Consider the following 19,903-nt stretch of genomic DNA (forward strand, 5'->3'; position numbering starts at 1 on the left):
TGTCCTCCTGGTAGGAAAACCGGAATGTGTCTGGCATTGAAAATAAACCCTGCTTTTCCTGTCACTGGATTGAGACAAGATAACACAAAATAAACAGGGGGGGCAACCAGCTCAGCCCTCCTGTTGAAACTGGGGAGAAGAGGAGGAGAATGGGAGGCATGGAGAAAGATTTGTGTTGTTACCACGCTGTAGAAAAACAGCTTCAGTTTTTCTTGTCTTTTGATCATTTTGCAAAATCTGAACTACTCTGACTTGGTTGTGCTGGAGTCTCAGTCTCTCTTCCAAACCTGGGTGTATTCTGAGTCCCACTGGAACCTTGTGGAGATTGGGGCTTTTTTGAAGGTGCCTGGAGGGCAGCAGGGAGCTGAACTGAGCAGATCAAAATCTGAACTGCCTTGGAGGGACAGGTGACCACCAGTCCAGAACAAAAGCAGGATCTTGACAGCATCATCTTAAATTGAATGGTTTTATTGCTGTACCATCAGAGGCCTCAGTGGCACCAAGGTATCTAAAAGTCAGGAATTTAGTTGCAAACTATAGCAAGAGACAGTTGACCTTGACCTTTTAAGTCAGGTGAAATGAACCCAATTTCAAATTGTATTTCCAAAATGGCATGGGGCTTTGTTATTTTTTTAATTTCAAAAGGTTTTTATTTTTCCCTTAGATTGTCTGTTCCTTTGTGACTCTTGGCTCTAAGTCCATTTATTTTTACTATGACCAGTGACTTCAAGTTGCTTTGGTTTTCAAACAAAAGTGTATTTCAAGATCATCATCTTGGAAATCTGTAAGAAGCCTGCGTGCAGAACAAAGAACTCCAGGTTTGTCAATTCTACTTCAAGGACCAAAATTTAAAAGGTTCGGCTTCTCCCTTCAAAGCTTTTTCTTGCCATGATCCTATGAGAAGGTGGTCGCCTCACCCTTCCCAGAGACTTCTAGGATGGCGTATGGGACACAATTTATTTGCAAGCAGGGACAGGAGGCAATGTTTTGGGAAGGCAGTGCAGGTACTGAGAGTGTTTGCATTCACAAAAGAGCTGTGGTTGTGTATGGGCACATGTGAGCTCCTACTCTTGAAAAATGAAGCAGCCTATAATTGGGTTATGGATCATAACACACTAAAAAACTGTGGCACTTCAGGAGGATGAGCTGTGCATGAAACACTCATTGCCAGTGCTGCCATTTCTCAGCTGATTCACCTGATTCACCTGGAGGAGGAAGTGGCTCTGGCATGTAATCAATACCCTGAGTGAAGGAAGCAGAGGGAAGCTTGCTATAGCAGCAGGACCCCTTATTAGAAAGAAAATAACCTATTCCTATTCTTCGAGATGATCTAAAGGGCACAGGCTGCATATCCTGGCACTGTAAGTGATAAAAAGCCAATTTCTGGCATTGAAGTTCAGTGCTGAGGTGAGAGAAAAATGCTCTCGTGTGCTGGAGTTTTAACCAGTGGGGTCGAATTTACCTCAGTGACTCACGTCACGACCGTGAACTTTCCCAAATATTTCCCTGAAAATACAGGATACAGTCATTGTGCCTGTGTATTTTTAACTGCTGGCAGGGACACCAGTGATCTGTGGCTTGCTCCTGAGTAAAAGGTGTAGCTGTCGTGAGTGTAGGTGGTCAGTGGGTGCGTCAGCAAACACTGGTGCCGTCAAGGTATAAATCTCCTGGGACTTGTGATCTTTCCTTTGTGCTTACTCTCATTTCCTTTGGGTTTGTTTTGGTTTGGGTTTTTTTCTGCTAGTTTGGTAACTCTGGGAAGTACATCCCACTTCTGTCTGGCACCTGAACAGCACCTAGCTCAGAGTACTTCTGGCTCCTACGTGCTACTGTAGCATCCTAAAAGGCTGTAAAATGTCATGGCAGAGCCTGCAAAGTAGGAAATTATGAAGTATTTTGCATTTAATTTGCAGTAAGTTGTATTGTAAGGCAAGCTTCCTACCAGTAGCAAAGTCAAATATAGATAGCCCTAGAAGGATGTTGATTTGTTATCACTGAAAAACTCTGAGAACAGATTAGACAACCCCTTTTTAGGACTCATTGCCCAACTGATCCTGCCCAGACACATGGTGATGAACTGTATGACCTCCTAATATCTTCCTTTTGGATGTTTTTTTTGTGTTTCTGTGATCCTTCAAAGCTGACTGTGGACTTTAACCTCATATATCCCACTCAGACTAGGGGGAAATTTGAGTACAAGTTCCATATTTGCCTTGTAAAACCTATTGACCAAAACAATCCTATCTGGGATCCATCAATACATTTTATGCCACACAAACATGTTTTTCAGTGTTATTTATTTTCATAATAGGTCCTAATTTACAGAACCATAGTACATCTTTAAAAGTCATCGAGTCCAACCCCCCTGCAATAAGTAGGGATGTCTTTATCTTTTCTGGGAAGGTGAATTTTCATGGTGCAGCTCTGAAGGGAAGAGATACCCTCTGGTGTAAACCAGGTGCATGATCAGAGAGTCCATCAGTCGCTGGCCTAAATTTATTGAACTATTCTGTTGCACATTCAGCACCTCAATGTCTGAATGTGGGTGTGTTTCAAGCACTGCAGATCTGCTGGAGAAGCTTTTTGTCTTTTCTCTAGACTGTATGAGAAGAACTGTGATAAAACCTGCTTGAGGAAGAGAACAAGGTGTAGAAAATCCAGTCTGTTAGAGATCTTGTAAACCCCTCACACAAGAGAGGTAACAGGGACTTTGTTGAGGACTAATATGTGAGCAGTGCTGCAACCAGGTCCAGGCTCTGCTTTTCTCACAAGTGTGTTTGTGAAGGGGATAATTATAAGTAAAATTTAAATATATTATGTGGGGTGAGGGATGTTTGAAAGCATCAGGAAAGAGTGGAAATCCACAAACTTTTGGAACGTGTAAACATCTCAGAAAGAGGTGTTACTTCTGAAGTTCAGTAAGCTATGGGATGGTACAACCATTTTTTTTTTCCAGCAATGGACAAGTCTGGGGCAAACACCAGGTGAAAAGACCAGCTGAAAACCAATTTTCTCCAGTTTGCAGGCTGGAAAGGAGATGTGGCCATCTAAGCATAGGCTTTTACAAGGGACTTCAGCGGGAGCCGTAGAGCTCTTTGGATAGACAGGACCTACTGCACATGTCTTGATAATATAACACAAAAAAAGAAGAATTAGTTAAGGGTCCTAATGACAAGATACTCCTTTTCTTTTTTTTTTTTTCACAGAACCAAGGGCAGAGCAGACAGTTAACACAGAGACTATTTAATACACTATCAGCTCAAGAGACTTCAACACTTCCTTCCTTTCAAAAGTGGTGAGAGTGATGAAATTCATACAGTTCCTGGATTCCCTGTTCTAACTGTCAGAAATTAGGAGAGATCTGCTCCTGCCTTAAATTTTGCTGTAGGTGTGAAAAGCAGAAAAGAACTGCTAATAGAAGTGAGAAACATCCCAGGAACCAAAGTTTTGACACAACAATAACCTATATCACAATGTTCCTTGCTGTTTTAAAAAACAAGTAGAAGAGCAGGGAGACTTCAAGTTGCACTGAATTCCCAGGCAATTAATTTAACAGTTGTAGGAGAGATGTGAGGAAAAAAGAAAGTAAAAAGGCCAGAAAGCTGGAGCCTGATGCTAGATTAGAACCTGGTTGCAGCTGGTGGACCCTCTCAGCTGAGGGCTGAGTGGCAGCAGTTGTACCTTGTAAAGCTGATTTTCCAGCAGATGAGCCCTCTGCTCATTTGAACACTGAAGTTCAGTCAGCTACTGCTCCTCAGAGGAACAGCTAAAATAGCTGTGTTGGCTCCCTCAGAGAGGGAAGAGAAGTTATTTTTCCACATGCTAGTGTAAGTATAAGCTCTTGGGCTGGTTTTTTTTTGTTGTTTGGTTATTTTTTTTACTGGTGAAATACCCTTTAATAGAGTTTTAGTTGTATCTGCTTGAAGGTACTTGTGCACTTTAAGAACAGTCTTAAATCTAATTGCAGTGTTTTAAAAATTTTAATTTAAAGCTAATTTGTCTATCTCTTTAAAGATAATGCATCTGTAATAATGCATCCTAATACAGAAGATTGCTTCAACTTCCTGCCATTTATTTGAGGATGAAATCTTTTAAGACAGCCATAATTAAAAAGTAGTCTCTTCTGTAAAATTGTTCTGAGCTTTTCCTTATTGTGGTTTTCCTGAAGTATTCCTGTGGCTAGAGATGTGTTCATTAACATAAATATTGCTACTTATAGAAATATCAGAAAAATAAACTTGGAGCCCTTGCCTCTGCTTATATAAAACTAAGTTGCTGCCATGCAGGCAGCTTGTAATAAACCAGTTTAAATAAAGTACTTAGTATTTATGTTTATTTCAATCTAGATTAATAAATACTTATATATGATTTTATTCCTTGCTTCAAAATATTATGCAAGTGTTAAGTGCCAGTGAAGCCTGATGCCGGTTTTGGGGAAAGGAATTAATTTTTCTGCCTAAAAAAATCACTTAAAATCTCATTCTTTGGAGCTTCAGCCAGCTTCATCTGGTATGTTATTATTATTTAATAATATAGCCTGATGATCTCAATGCTGCTTCCAACTGGAATTGTTTCACCTCTTGTTTCTTCTTAATGACAAAGATTCAGCCAAGATGTGGATGCCTGTCCCAGGCCTGCTGAGGGCCTCTCCCAGTGAACATTCTTGGTGCTGATGTTTTAGCAGATGCTGCTTTGGTGGGTTGAGAAGCTCAGAGTCCCCATTGTCCCTTGAAAGCTCCCAGCTGATTGGTTCAGGTGGTTGCAATGTGCAGGGTAGACACGGAAACCTCACTTGGAATGTGGATTTATCCTGGCAAAATGAACCTCCCATGCCTTAGTCACACAGAGACATGCTTATCTTGTAGGAAATGTCTTTTTTGAATGTTGCCTGGGAGAATAGATAATAAAAATACAAACAAGATGAGGTTCCTCTGTGGGATGTGTTTCTTGTGTAATTCCCAGTGTGGCACCATGACATCTGTGGCTAATTAGCAGAAGAAACACTGGATTTTGGGGGTTTTGTTCTTGTAGGCTCACAGAAATGCTGAAACTCTTGTTGGCCTCCCTTTTCCTGCCTCCCCACTTCCCCAAATACAATTAAAGCACTTGCTTTAATCTAAAATGTCCTCTGCTAATTTGCAGGGTGTTCTTCAGTGTTTATTTTCATTCCCCTCACCTCCCTGCCATGGTTATGGCATTCAAGAATAAGCAGTGATATTTCAGGAAGTATTTATGTCTTTCTTCTCTAACTTTTCCACATGCACATAAACTTCTAGTTCCCTGGACAGCAAAATGTCCTGCCTAAAGGTTTCTGTCACAGCTGGTAAGTGCAACAAGGGTTTTCAAACCACTGGATGCAAAAGCTCCAAGGTGGCTGCTGAATGGAAAAATTGGCATAAATATGTGTGTGCTGATTGCCCTGACTCTTGTATCTTGTGCCTATTCTTTCCAGATATTTGGCAAGAGAAGGGAATTGATGATGTCTTTGAAATGCGGAGCTAAGAAACGGCACCGCAATCCAGTCGACAGCATCTGCAGGAAGATCAAATCCATCGAAATGATGGACCAAGTCTCCAACCCAGCTTTGCAGATACCAAAATTTCAGTCCCGGAACTTCGACAGCCCACAGAGCAATACCAAAAAAAACCTGGAAGAAATACTGAAAGGGAGAACCTGCAGAAATCGGGAGAGTCCTTGTTCACCCTTGGTCAGCCCTGACAGTGACAGTGTTTTGTCTGCAAACTCACCTTGTCTTGGGGCCACCTCTGACCCCTACTCTGCAAACACCACCTTCTCAATCCTTAAAAGCACTGAGAGATCCAGCAGCCCGTGGATGCCTCCCTATGCCATGGAGAGCTCTTCTCCATACTGCTTTGGATCCAGGGAGGCCAATGCCCAGAACAAACCATGTGCTCTAGCAAATGCTGAACCTAAAAATGTGCAGTCCAAGCAGAAATATCTGACATCAAGTCCAGATTTATATTTCTTCACATCTGAGAAAAAGCCAGAAAGTGCTGTGGTCCAACCTCCTGTGCCGAAGATGTTTCCTTCGAGCGAAAGCGGTAAAAATGCTGAAGAAAAACATCCCCTGATTCAAAATCCTACACATCTGAACACTCAGCCTACATAGACAACATTTATTTACCACTTAAACTGGTAGCAACACATTTTAGTAGCACTCAAACCTTATAAGACTGCAAAAAGAGCTGAGGAAATTCCAAAGATTTCTCTAAAAAATATTAATGTGAATGTAAATAGTAAGGAATTAATAAGGCAAAACCTTTTTCTAATTTGGTAATTAACTTTTGGTTTAAGAGATGGAGATATTTTTAACAGTTTAAAAGATTTAGACTACTAGTAGCTTTGTTTTTATAACCAAATTTTATTTGGCTATTAATTTAAACTATGATTTGGCTATTAATATAGACTAACCTAGAAGATATATGAATTTGGGTGTTGCTCTTAGTTTGGGGGTTTTGTGGGTGTTTTGTTTGTTTGTTTTAGGGACTGCTTTCTTAACAAGTTGACTCAACTATAATGATTTCTCTACAATATATCTGGAGGGGGAGGGAAGAAATACCTGGCCTCTTAAAATGTCCTGTTTCATATGTTTACTCCAGGTGAAAGAATAAAAAAGTTTTTCCAAAAATGCATGTGTAAAAGTAGATGCATGAAGTAATTTCCAGCTCAGAGGCTCAAGTTAGGGCCAGTTCTGGTTGTTATTTGGCAGTAAAAGCTCTGTTTTTATTAGAGGGGAAGCTGCTTAGTTGGTTTTGTTGTTTCAGTCGTCTGGAATGAAAGTTATCATGAACAAATAAAAATGGGCAACAACAGATTTATTCTTCGCAGGAGGGAGGCAGACACTGGCCTACAAAGCTGACAACATGTACGATGTGAGCTTGATCTGTGAAGAGGACCTGCTGACCACCATCTTCTGTGCATGTGACATCCATCACACAGGTTTGCCAGGGATTTTTCAGTGCTCTCTTTTGGTCTCCTCTCAACAGATTTCCAAGGTTCAGATTGTCTTATGATTCCTGAGAGACGCCAGTCTCTGACATGCTTAGGTGCTTCTGTTGTGGCAGATGCAGAATAGAAGTATAAGAGTCTGTGCCTCTTTTGCATGGTGCCTGACCCTTCCCCTGCTCTTCTTTGCAGTGTTTTAGTGCAGGAGAAATAGAGGAGCAACATGTTTCTAGGAATTACCCTCACTGCAAATGACTGTTTCTTTCTTTCAGCCTTTATGCTGTTAGAAACTTGGGACACTTCAGAGCACGAGACAATTTCTCCCAGTTCCAGCTCAAACATGGTAGAATCATGGAATGGTTTGGGTTGGAAGGGACTTTAAAGATCATCTTGTTCCAAGCCCGTGCCATGGGCAGGGACACCTTCCCCTACCCCAGGTTGCTCAGAGCCCCATCCAGCCTGGCCCTGAGAGAAAGGATTAGTATTGTGTGTCAACTTTTGTTTCTCTTGAACTGAAATCCACAAAATTAGGAATGTAAAAATCAAGTTTACTGTACTAGAAAAAACCCAAAAACCACCACCACCAAAAAAACCCTACAACACAACAAACAAGATCTCTAAACCGTTTTTTTTCCAGGACACATTACAATTGCAGGGATCAGTTGCTTGTCTGCAGCTCTTGAGGGCACTTGGATGCAGTGCAGTTCAGTAGTGTGGCCTTTTACAGTTTTTTTATAATGCCTTGCCTGGCTTTGGAGCCTGACCCCTGTTTCTGCTTTAGGAAAAGTGGCAGTGTCCAAAATAGTTGATTATTTGAGACATACAACCAGTCGGGGATCAGAGGACAGTGGTCTTGAGGAGCTGTGCAACATGCTTGACCCAGAGCACAAAGATATCTCCATGGATCTGGAAACATATCAGGCCATCATGGGAGAGTGGATCGAAGACCGTAAGAGGAAATGGTAACAGCATTTTAGTAAATTTCTCTCATAATGCTTCTGTGAAAACAGGAGATATAAACTTCCCCTGTGACTCTGGAAAGAAGGTGTTATTGGGGCACCATGTCCACAATACTGGGTTTGGCTGAAGTTTTGTGTTACAAAGCTGGTAAGCAGCCCAGTGTCCTGCTGATTTTGTGACCCTTGATGCTCCCTTCTTTCAGGGAAGAAGGTGCTACTGAAGAATCATCAGCAAGCATGGAGGACCTGGAATTTCAAGTACCTAGAAACATCTCTGAAGGTGCATGATGTTTTCCTCTGTTTCTGTTCAGGAAAGCTCCACTTTCTTGCTTTATAACCAAAACCCCCACCTCTTTCAGCCAAAAAGACACATGTCCGGATGAATGTTACATCAGGAAGCCTGGAGGCCTTTGGGGGTGATGTGTCTAAAGGAGACATGTAAGTCCACTTAAGCAATTCCTTCTCAGAATGTAGTATTGAATTACTTACAGAACTTCCTAGAACCTCTGTTTTGGAACACTATCCTGGCAGAGTTTAATGTTCACCTCAGTCTGCAGGAGTTCTTGGTGCTGTCACCTTCTTCCTCACAGCTTCTGCTCAGACTTAAAAACACACCAGTAATTTTCCTACTGAGAGCTTGGTGCTTCTGTGTCCATTTGCCTTTTTAATTCCCTGTGGTCAGAGATTTGCCATGTGTTTCCCTGTTTAAACTGGTTCCTTCCCTTCACCAAATTCTTAGTTGTCTACAATAAGACATTATGCCCTGAAAAATCTGATCTTGGTTTTGTTTGGGGCTGTTTTTGTTATGATAGGGAGCTTGTTGGGTTTATCATAGTAGTAGCAGTTATGTCTATGACTTGGACTCCGTTAATAGCAAAGCACTTAACAAAGAGGAGAAGTTTCATTTGCAATTCATGCATAGTCAGAAATCCAAGATCTGCTCTGTAATGCTTGCCTATAATTTCTCAGGATCTCAGAAGAGTGATCCTCATTCAAGTTTTGCTTGAAAGCATAAGTGGGGGATGGCTTGGGGAAAAGAAAGGATCCAGAAATTGCAGAGTGAATACAGAAGCATAGTTAGTGGCCCAAGAGGTGATTAGTTTAAGGCATTTTGATACAGACATCCAGCTATGGCACTTGTCTGGCAGAAAACTTCAGCTGTAGGGAGCAGAAAAAGTGCTTAAAACCAAAACTATTCTTGGTGTCCATAAAACTGGAGAACTGACCTGAAGATGCTCCACGGCCTCTGTGCAGAGCAAATGACTGGACACTGCAGCATCACAAGTCCTCTGTGGGCTCTCCTCTGGCCTCTGATCTGTGCATTAGGATGTTTTAAAAGTCTGCAGTAGATCAAATCACCTTTCTCAGTCTTTCCTGGCTTTCTTACTGGACAGGGAGACCTCTGACTTGATAGCCTGTGTTGCGGACCTGCAGTACAACAACCAGAAGCTTCAGGAAGAGAACAACAAGCTGAAGCTCACCCTGGAAGCTGTGGATGAGACCAACAACAAGCTCCTGGCAGATAATGAGCATCTACATCAACAATTAAAAAGGTGGGGGACCCTGATGGCACCAGGCCTGCCATGGGCAGAGCTGTGTTCTTCCAGCCTTGCTTTCATGCTTTTCTCCTCACCAGTTCTTCACCACAGTGGCTTTCTTGACTTTATGTAATATCTGTAAGGTTTAGCCCTCTTGTCTGATTGTTCTGCTCTGTCCCTCCTGGTTCTTAGAAAATCATTCATCTCAGAGCCAGGTTTCTGCAGCATGTGGTGGTGTGGGTACACACAGGGAAAAATCTCAGGGTAAAACAAACAAACAAAGTAACAACCAAAAAAAAGGAAAGAAAAGGAAAAAAAAAAAAAAGGCTTAATATTACCAAGAGAACAGCCAAGCACTGGAAGGCTTCCAATCCTAGACCACACTCTTGTTGCCAAGCAGAGGGGAAATGAGTGTCTGAGAGCTGTTTTGCTACTCATTTGCAGGACTGAGGTGAGTTGTGTCACTTGTTCAGTGTTTCTGTAGCCTGGGGACATATCAATGCCACAAGTACAAGCCTATTTTTCATTGTGTTCATCTGGCCTAATTAATTACACTGTGATATGGCTTGGTCCACTGCCAAACTGCTCCCAGGATTTTTGGGGGAGATTAAGGCAAGAGTTGTGCAGGGTAGCTGGCATGGGACATGTGCCCTTCTGTGGGACCACCTGCTCTGGGATGCTCTGCAGGATAGAGTTAGCTTGCAAAAGGGCCTATTGTGACTTTAATACACATGATTTGGGGTTTATCAGATCAGGGTAAGAAAATGGTGCAGAGCTTATCCCGGAAAACTGAACTGAAATGGTTTTTCCAACTGTAAACTGTGAAGTGTTGTAAAGATGGGTTTGTGCCCAGGTTGCCTGATACATTTAACTGTAACAAGCTAAAATTTTAATATGTTTAACATGGCTTTGTTTGCCTGGGGTTTCATCCCTCACTGTAAGGGTGGAAGGGGGTGATAAATAGGAAGTAGAACCATGAGCCTTTGCTTCCTGGGCAGAAATGATGGGTTTAAACTTGATTGTTGCTCTTCTGTTAAGTCTCTGTGCCAAAAAATAAGTCCTTGGTGGCTTCTAAAAATATTCTATTTCCAGCCTATCTAAACAACCAGCATTAACTGGCTAAAGTTTCTCTGAATTTGCTTCCCCCTGTGCAGCATCCAACACTCTGTGTTGAAAGCCAAATCACTGGAAGAAGAACTAGAGGAAGCAAGAAACAACCTGAACCTGTCAGAAGAGAAGAGAGAGCAGATTCTCTGGCAGAACAAACAGCTTGTAGGTGCTCTTCCTTCTTGGTTTGCCGGGTACAGCACCTCACGCCTTGCTGTAACAGTGCTGTGGCCGCTCAGGCTGTTAAAAATCAGAAGTAAGACCTTCTCTGTACCTTCAGTGAGGGTTCATGAGCTGCACCAGCCTCAGCTGTCCCCTTACTGTGTGCTCTCTGAAACAAAGGGATTCAACACCACAGCTCTGGATGTGTTTGTGCTCTGTTCCTTTTTGAATTCCTTTTGAATTTGACATGCTAAAACCAACTATTTTGTTTTTCTCTTTTTCTATTATTTCTTTTCCTTTTTTTTTTTTTTTTTTCCCTCATAAACTTGATCAGGAAAAAGAAAATCAGTCTCTCAACATCAAAGTTACTTCTCTCCAGGAAGAGGTAAAATAAAGTCATGATTTGATGTGCTCTTGCCTAGCTAAAATTTGCCATTAAGAAATTAAATGTTTGTCAGACTTTGAAAACTGGCATGCTAATTAGGTTATCAAAATATGTAACATTTTAAAAGGATGATTTGTCATAAAACTTTGTATCTTGGGGTTGTGCTGTGCTTCAGATTTTCCACTTGCTGGATAAGTAAGGATATGAGGTTAGGGAAGCATAGGGACAAGCTACTTCTCTCCCACCACCACCTTTTTTCCAAGATTTATAGGCAAATTCCATGTATTTCTGGTTCCCACAGCTATAAATGCACAAAAGCTATATTGAAACAATCTCTATCCAGCACTTCATTTCATATTCACTTCTGTTTTCCTCCCTTAAGATACAAAGGAGAAACCTTGTATAGAGCTGTAACATTAAAATATGTAGAAAAAAAAAAAATGCAGTGGGTGGGGTCTCCACTCACAGATGGCTCCATTGACACTGACCAAGGACGTACAGGAGGTTTTTAGGGAATGCAGCTACATTAGCAGTGTATCCCTAGGCTTGTTTTTTTTTATTCAGAGGAAACCTGTTCATTCTTACTCTTTTTTTTTTTTATCAGGTGATAAAACATTTTAATGCTTGCTTACCGAATGTATTTCAGACTATTCAGGGGGAAATGGAGAAACAGGTTAAATCCAACATAGTAATGAAAAGAAGCACCTTAAGATCAATCTTTCTGCAAAGCTCCTTAGTCCAAATAGCTATTAAACCACATCTTTCTGAAAACAATGCTGCAGGGCATTTTCTTTAGCTTTTGAGGTCTGGCAGTGGTTATAAATCACATTTTGAGGGGTTTTCTCTTTTACCAGTGCTCTGGGTGGGGAAAAGGAGCAGAAGCAGTTTTGGTGGGGCAAACACATGCAATGTATGTGCAAAAATGCTGGTAGTGCTCGAGAGTAGGCAGCAGCTTGGGGGTGGAGATGTCAGTTTTTCCTGGTTTCTTCAAGGAGAAGCTGTCAATCCATTCAGCTGTGCCTAAACACTCTCTGTCTTGTTTAGATTATTAGGAACAGCATGGACACCGATGGGCTGCAAAAGAAGATTTTGGAGCTGTCTAAAAATGCAGCACAACTTCAAGTAAGCATTTTGAAGCTGGGAGGAATAAAAAGTCAACCTGCAGTTCATTTGGGTCTAGTGAAGGGGGAGTTCCTGCTGCTGGAAGGCAGACAGCCATGAACCTCTCTACATTGAAGGACTGCAATGAAATAATAGCTTGGATAGTGTGACAGCTTTCAGTAAGGAAATTGCTGTCTGGAGGCTAAAAACTGGGCTGATAGAAACAGTCCAAAGTTTTGTCCTTTCCTCCAAGTTAAGCTTTTTTTGGATACCTTTCCCTCACTATTCAAGAAAGTATATTAAGGTCATGCTTTGGGAGATGTTGCTGGAAATATTGGCCTGGACAGATGAGAGGAAACAAAGGTGTCTGAAAGTTGAGAATGCTTTCATTCTTTGGGTACAAGACTTGTACTTTGAAACAAATACCACACAAGGTACTCAAAGAAAAATTTGATTTTTCTAAGCAAGGAACATTGATACTCTTTTTCCCTTCCTAATAGCAAGTAGGAACCGACTTTTATTATAGTCTGTACTGATGGCTGGGTTTACTTTTGGTCTTTTCGTTCTTCAGATCCAAGCCCATATCTATGAGAGCACTGTGCTGAATAAAGAGGCAACCCTGATCCAGGTTAGTTGCTTTTACTTCATTACTGACTGAAAACCACACAATCACAGAATAGTTGGGGTTGGAAGAGACCTTAATGATACCTTGTTCCAACCCCCTGCCATGGGCAGGGACAGCTTCCACTGGCCCAGGTTCCTGGTCTGCACTGATGGGATGATTTGTAAAAAGGCAAGGCAGTAGTATTCACTGTGGCACTCTTATTTCTACTCTTCTCACACTGCAGAACCTGATCCTATAAATGGCTTCAAAGTAGGCGAGCTCTACTTTAGGACCTGGTTATGAGTCAGCATAATTAAAGGTTTCAGGATTTTACTTGCTTTTTCTTTCTTTTTTTTTTTTTTTTTTTTAAATCACAACCTATTAAAACAAACTTGCAAACTTCAGACAAAATGTCCAGAAATTTCTAAAGTCTACTTCCTTCAGCAGGGACCTACAGAAGGTCTTTCCCTTCATGACTTTTACTGAAATTGTTTGTGTCAAATTAGAAATGGTGGCTTGGAGCCCACTGGAAAAGGAAATCTGTCCTTTTATTACAGAGGTGTAATTGCCTAGGCTTTGCTGAGGACTGAACATTTCTTGCATTATAGACAAGAACACAAAGATATAAGACTATACAAACGTGTTGGCTTTCTCTGGATTCATGAATTATGCAAAGAGCCTTCTATGCTAGTGGAGTTTCTACTTAGCAGAACATGGTATAAATCTCCTGATAAAATATTTGACTCTTGGGCTCCCTGCAAAGTGGCTGCAGCTGAATTCAAATAGTAACAAAGAGAACTGAACTCCAGTGTGATTCAGCTGATAACTTTGTAGCTGTTTTAATAGTTTTGGTTTGGTTGATTGTTTTTCCAGAAGCAGCTTAAGGGTACAAATTTATTAAATTCTTTTTTTTTTTTTTTTTTTTTAAAGTATCTTTCACTTTCTTGTAGTTGAATGATTCAAAGCTTTTGTGAGCTCTGTAGTATCATTTTATTTCAACAAGACTCTCTTAGTCTATTGACTAAATGGGAATTCTGAAAGTAGACTGCTAAATTACGTGTGGATAAACGTGTGAGGTTGGTGTAATTTTGAAGAAACTGGTGTGGAAAACTGGCTTTACTTGTTGGCATTAGGATAATCTGGTTCTAAAACCTCACTTTTCCTGCTTAGCTTTCTGTGCACTTCATCTCTTTCAAAAACCTCAATGATTTTTAAAGAGAGAGTAGGAAGAACTCATAAAGGTGTGAGAGGACAAGAGCTCCTACTCGAAATTCCTGTTTTCTCTTATAAATTCTCTGCTGTCTATGCAGTGCCTTTTATTTGAATGGCATAACCTGACTGGAGCTCATTGCTAGTTGCTAAGAAAGGTTCTTCTTCTACGAATTCCTCATTCCTACCATGAGGGCTGACTCTTTTTCAGCCCTTCTGTTAGGTCATGTTTAATCTATGGAGTGCTACACTCTAATAATGAAAAACAATTACAGTAAACTTGGAACATTGCAACTTGTTCTCAGGGTCAGTTGGGATTAAAACTCATGCTGGAATATAATATAGATCATGTTTTAAGCTAAAACTAGAGTGCTTCTGTCTAACTCTAATTTGTTGGACCTGAAACCAGGTAAGTAATAAATTAAAGTACAGCACCTGGAAATGAGGGTTTGTCTCCTTAATTCCAGCAGTTAGGTAGAAAATATCATCTGAGTGCTTTTTATTAGTTAATATGCATGGTAACTCACTGTATTCTTTTAAATTCACAACTATTTTTATGTCATAATCAGATTGCTGCTCAAGCTAAATCATACCTCTCACTGCTGCGATGGAGGATCGAATGTAATTTTTTTTGTTGTTTTTTTTTTCTCCACAATCTCTGCAGAAGGAGCAGAATATCAAGGAACTCAAGTTAACGATTGTGGAGTGTTCCTCGATAATAGAGGTATGGGTTTGGTTTGGGCTGTGTGAGGGAGGGCATGTGCTGATCCTGTGTGGCAAAGTCAGCCTCTGACGAAACCCCACGGATGTTTTAGACACTGCGGGCTGAAAAGAATAAACTGCTGGAGAACATCCAACACATGCAGCAAGAGCTGATCTCGTGAGTATTGTGACCAAATCCCAGGAAAGGTGGCCCATCAGAAATCCAAAAAAGACTGACACATAATTTTTTCCTGCCCCTTTCAGGAATGGGTTGAGTTTCCCGTTGTTGTGTAAATTTAACAGCAATATTCCTGAAGGGATGAAATCACTGCACTGTGAACTGGAGCTTGCACAGTCTTCTGAGGTATGAATTAAACCTTAAATTAATCTCTTGGCAGTTGTCTTGCATCAGCAGAGGCCATAACAAAGCTCGTTCCCTGTAGATGATTAGACAACTCTGGAATCTGAAGCCGTTAATCCTAGCACGTAAGCACAGAATGAGGAGGTTGCAATATTGTCCCAAGCACCTTGGAGAAAGCCCAAAGACGAGCAAACAGAACACTTGTAGATATAAAAAATTAGCTCATAGTATCCTAGAATGGCCAGGTTTGGAAAGAACCTTAAAGATCATCCAGTTCCAACGCCCCTCTGCTCTTCAAAGTAAATCTGGAGGAGCTTGGGTCATGCGTTTAGCTGGCAGAAGAACAGACTGATGGGAAAAGGTATCAGTTTTCCAATATAAAAAGGCTTTTATGCTGCAGAAAGTAACTGACAGTCTGCTTCTTGTGCTGCCTACACCAGACATGAACAATGATTTTTTCAGTTGTGAAAGAGGAGACTTCTTTTTTCTCTGAAGCCTAATGTAGTGAGAAAGGAAATTCAGCATTAGAGTGAGCATCTTGATAAAGTTGTTGGGTCTTCATCTAATGTATTGTTAAGGGACTCTGATAAGCATCTCTGGCAGTAAACCAAATGTATTTAAATGAATAAAATGTTATTTATATAAATAGAGGATAATGATTAGACTAAAAGACTTTAATCAGAATTATTTACTTATAACTACTTGTACAGTGCACTAGCTATTAAATCAATAATTTCAAAGCTAGCTTAATAATTATTCAATAGAGTTTGTTGTTACTCACCCATGTTGATGACCATGGGCAAATCTTCTGTTCAGCTTTGAGGAGTAACTTTGAGGGGTGTCCCCACTTGAGGGAGGGATGTCCACACACACCTTGATTGAAGGGGTGTGTCAGAAGCCCCTGACTTTAAAAAGTGGGACTGGGCTTTTATGGTATAAAGTGATCAACTGTCAGACCTTTCCAGGCCAGCTGTGCCAGCTCAGTTGGTTCCCTTGTCAGGAGCTTTACCTTGCCACTTCCTGCCAGTTTCTGTCAGGAAACAGTGTTCTTCACATCCTCAGAACTTTTCATTTTGGGATCGAGGGATCAGGCTGGTCTTGGCATTCTCCAATGCCAACAGCAGCATGATTCCCCTTCTCTATCCACCACTGATAATTTTTGCAGGTAGGGTATTGCTGAAGCCGTTTTACCCCAGTTTAGGTGGAGCATCCTGCTACAATTATGCCTTTGGTTCTGATTTTAAACTGAGCTATCCTGTTCCCATTTCCTTAGACAATCCACGGAGTCTCATCCTTCTCTGTGTGCTGGTTTCCCCTCAGATACAAGCTGTACAGCACAGCTGACAGCAGAGAGATGCTGCTAAGCAATTGCTGCTTATTTTTGTACGAGGTGCATTTGCAGAGTTCACATTTGTAACAACAACCAGAAAAATGTACAAATGGACTAAAACTTCAGGCTTGGGAAGGAGAGGTAGGCTTGGCTAGGCAGCTTTGAAGAGTTAAGGTATTATCCCAAATCGCAGCTCCCCAGAGCTCCAGTGAGTCACTGTTTGCCCTTCAAACGCTGCAGTGAGACACGATTCCACCGAGTCACCTGTAAAGCAAGGAAGGGCTCTGCTTATTCATCACTTGGTAAAGCCTCTTCAGAATCAAGATAACTAATTACTGACTTCCTCTTGCCTACCCCGACATGAATATTTACACTGGATCACTCAGCAGCTTGGCTGGCTTGCCTTTTTTTTGGTTGGTTTTTTGTTTTTTTTGTTGTTGTGTTTTTTTGTTGTTGTTGTTGTTGTTGTTGTTGTTGTTGTTTTTTTGAGTCCCCATTGATGTGATGAGTTTGACAAAGCTTTTCCAAGCCTGAAGTTTCAGTAGCACTGACCTTCTGGTAAATACAGAGCAGGGGTACTTTAGGAAAGTCTAAATGTCACTGATGCTGGTTTCTAATAAGGGGATGTCAAAATAAACTAGCTGGGTCTTCCATCTCTTCAAAGATTCTCAGGACTGAATGGACATCCCTGGATGAAACACTGGACCGTGAAGTGCTGCTTTTGCTTCAGGGGCCTGAATATGCAGGAGAAAAATTCAAGACTATCATGCAAAACCTGGTCAGTGGCAAAGCTTACATGGATAACGATGTTGTTTTGATCAGCAATTTAACTGGGAATTTTCCAGGCATTGATAATCAGATTGTTTACTCCTTTTGCAAAAATAAGAATAGTTTGAGAGTAGAGGGGGGGCTTAGTTTAATGATATCACTTGGCACCTACTCTAACTTATATCCTGGGTAATTCTGGGCAGAGTTGCTCTAGATGAGCACTACAAATGCCAGAGTTTGGGGGGAGTTGTTTTGAGGTTTATTTTGTTTTTCAGCAAGAGGAAGCCTCTGAAGCAGAGGAGCTTGTCACGGCTTCATTAGAATGGGTAAAAGACCCTGATGAGGACATGCAAGAAGCCTGGGAAAGAAAACTTGTGGTGAGTAACTTTCTCTGAAGCCTTTAGTGAAATGGTGGGGCTGTGCAAAAACTCCAGGTGGGTATCTTGCTGCTGCATGATGTGTATGCTAATTTCTGGAGATCAGAGTCTGTGGGTCAGAAATGGAGAGAAATATTTTTGACTGGGTTTTTTTGAGGAAAAGGATGATCACTGACATGCTGTGCTCTTGCTGGCTTGTCTTGGGCAAGAGCTCCCTTTGTTCAAACTGCTTGAAGGAAAGGGCAGATGGAGCAGGTCAATTAGCAGAGGAAAATGAGGTCAGTGGCAACACCGTGTCCTGTGAACAATGAAGCTTTTCTGCCTACTGCCTGTTTGTGTGCCTTGAACCCACTTCCCCCATGCTCTGAATTTGGTGATGGCACTGGATGGTCTCACCATCAAGAGGAGTGATGAGGCTTTATAACCAAATTTCCAGATCAAAACCTTCACAGGGTTTATTTTGTTGTGAAAGGCAAAGAGTTCTGCTTTTACTGGGTATATTCCACAGGAAAACTTTCAACAAAACCTTGTTTTACAATTTAATCTTGCATAATGCACTTCTCCTGTTCCTCATACCTCTTGTGAGGCTTGCAAGTAAGGACTTTTGCTCAAGGTACCGGTAGAAATATCTTCCCCATGTAGTAGCAGGTGCCTGTGGACACAACTAAACACTCTTGTTCCTTCCTCCTCTCCCCTGTAACAGCACAGTTTCTGAAATTTCCATCTTATTGGACGTGGCTTTTTCTCTAACGTGTTTCTTCCTGCTGATCTGTTGTTAGGAATGCTCGAACAACCTCAAGCTATACTTTAATGCTGTTTTTCAGCTCCCTAATGGATGTCAAACCCCTCAATCCATCTCCCTTGGGTGACAGCAGGTGCCACCAGGGGATGTGCTGCTTGCAGTTGTTGGTTCTTTGGGCAGAAAACTGCCCTTCTCTTTTCTTCTGGTGCTGCAGAATGGTGTAGCTGGGCCTCTTAATGTCTTCTGGGCAGGGCTGCAGCAATCACTGGGAGCCATCCAGTCCAGGAGCCAGGTTTGTTAATAATTTTTCTTTAGGTAAATCCTGAAACCTTCCTCTTAGAGAAGGTGCAATCATCTCAGTATCTTCACCCAGATGTGACTTTGGCTAGACTCAAGGAAACTGCTGGCTCATGAATTGCTGTAGCTTTTTGATCTTGACTGGAAACCTCCTCCTTCAAAGCTGTCAGAGCTGAAAAATGCTTGTGAAGTTACATTCACGTTGGGATCATATTCGTGTTAAACATGTGAAGCTAAAAAACTTTCAGTGTGGGGGTTGGAGTTGATTGTGGCAAGTGAATCCTATTCCGGCTGCTAAAGAGTGATGCATTTGGAAACTGAGCTAACAGAGGATCAAGAAAGAACAAAATCGTTTAAAAATAAAAGGTCTCATCCTTTTATTTGGTGGGGGATGAGAAGTGACTTCATGTCAAAAATTATCTTCAACTAGACAGAAGAAGCCAGATGTGTGAAATTTTGTGCACGGAGCTGAGCAACAGTGGATCCGATAAAAAAGAGATTCAAAGTAGCTTCTTCCAGCCTTAGAGGAAGCACATGGTCCAAGATTTAATGTTTGACAACAAAAGTTGTCACTAGAAGCCTTGCCCACCATTTCCTGTGAAATACATTGTGGCCATGTTTTATTGGGTTTAGTATTTCCAAGTATGTCTAAAGGATATTAGGCATTAAAGTGAATTTGAAATGTGCTTATGTTTTTGTGCATATATACACATATTTAAGTAGATATAGACAGCGACAGCAAAATATTTTTCACCCTTCTACTGGCAGATAAGATTGGCACACGTGCCCTGATAAGCCTATACCACTTAAGTGTCAAAATCATGGTATTTCTACTAGTGAGTGCTGCCTGCCTTGGCTGAGAAGCAGATCCTCAGGATGTGGGCAGTTGCACATGGTCACATCCCATGTCATCCTAGGAAACCTATCAGCAAAAACTGCTTTTGGTTTTTTGTTTTGGTTTTTTTTTTTTTTTAAAGCATGATACTTGATGTGCTTTTTTTTTTTTTTTTTTGAAGCTCATGAACATCTGACTCCAACTTGCAAGCAGATAACGTGGCCTGTGTTTGTAAGATTGATGTTTTCCCCTTAGAATTGTTGCAAAATCCCAGGAATATAAGCTTCATTCTTTCCTGACCTCTGTTTGACTCTCATTAAGCATTCTTTAAAAGCTGAGGACACTCTTTCATGTGTTCAGTTGAGCAAGGTCAGAGAGAGAGTACTGGATTCTTCTCCTCAGTACTTTATACTCCAAGTCACTGTTCAGAGAAATAGAGGGCTCAGTTTTACCTAATATT

General features: G+C 41.2%; 1 protein-coding gene across 1 annotated transcript in view; it reads left to right on the top strand.

Moving 5' to 3' along the window:
* Nucleotides 1-5,479: 5,479 nt before the first annotated feature.
* LRMP (lymphoid restricted membrane protein) overlaps nucleotides 5,480-19,903 on the top strand; it is a 35,435-nt gene continuing 21,011 nt past the window's right edge. Inside the window, exons 1-14 of the mRNA XM_032105720.1 lie at nucleotides 5,480-6,062; nucleotides 6,850-6,960; nucleotides 7,748-7,928; nucleotides 8,129-8,205; nucleotides 8,285-8,363; nucleotides 9,320-9,478; nucleotides 10,618-10,735; nucleotides 11,067-11,117; nucleotides 12,162-12,239; nucleotides 12,790-12,846; nucleotides 14,696-14,755; nucleotides 14,847-14,911; nucleotides 17,046-17,202; nucleotides 17,468-17,569. Coding sequence (XP_031961611.1) covers nucleotides 5,480-6,062; nucleotides 6,850-6,960; nucleotides 7,748-7,928; nucleotides 8,129-8,205; nucleotides 8,285-8,363; nucleotides 9,320-9,478; nucleotides 10,618-10,735; nucleotides 11,067-11,117; nucleotides 12,162-12,239; nucleotides 12,790-12,846; nucleotides 14,696-14,755; nucleotides 14,847-14,911; nucleotides 17,046-17,202; nucleotides 17,468-17,569 — 1,878 coding nt within the window. The remainder of the gene's footprint in view (nucleotides 6,063-6,849; nucleotides 6,961-7,747; nucleotides 7,929-8,128; nucleotides 8,206-8,284; nucleotides 8,364-9,319; nucleotides 9,479-10,617; nucleotides 10,736-11,066; nucleotides 11,118-12,161; nucleotides 12,240-12,789; nucleotides 12,847-14,695; nucleotides 14,756-14,846; nucleotides 14,912-17,045; nucleotides 17,203-17,467; nucleotides 17,570-19,903) is intronic.

This window comes from Corvus moneduloides, chromosome 4 (assembly GCF_009650955.1).
Source record: "Corvus moneduloides isolate bCorMon1 chromosome 4, bCorMon1.pri, whole genome shotgun sequence".
Taxonomy (NCBI): Eukaryota; Metazoa; Chordata; class Aves; order Passeriformes; family Corvidae; genus Corvus; species Corvus moneduloides.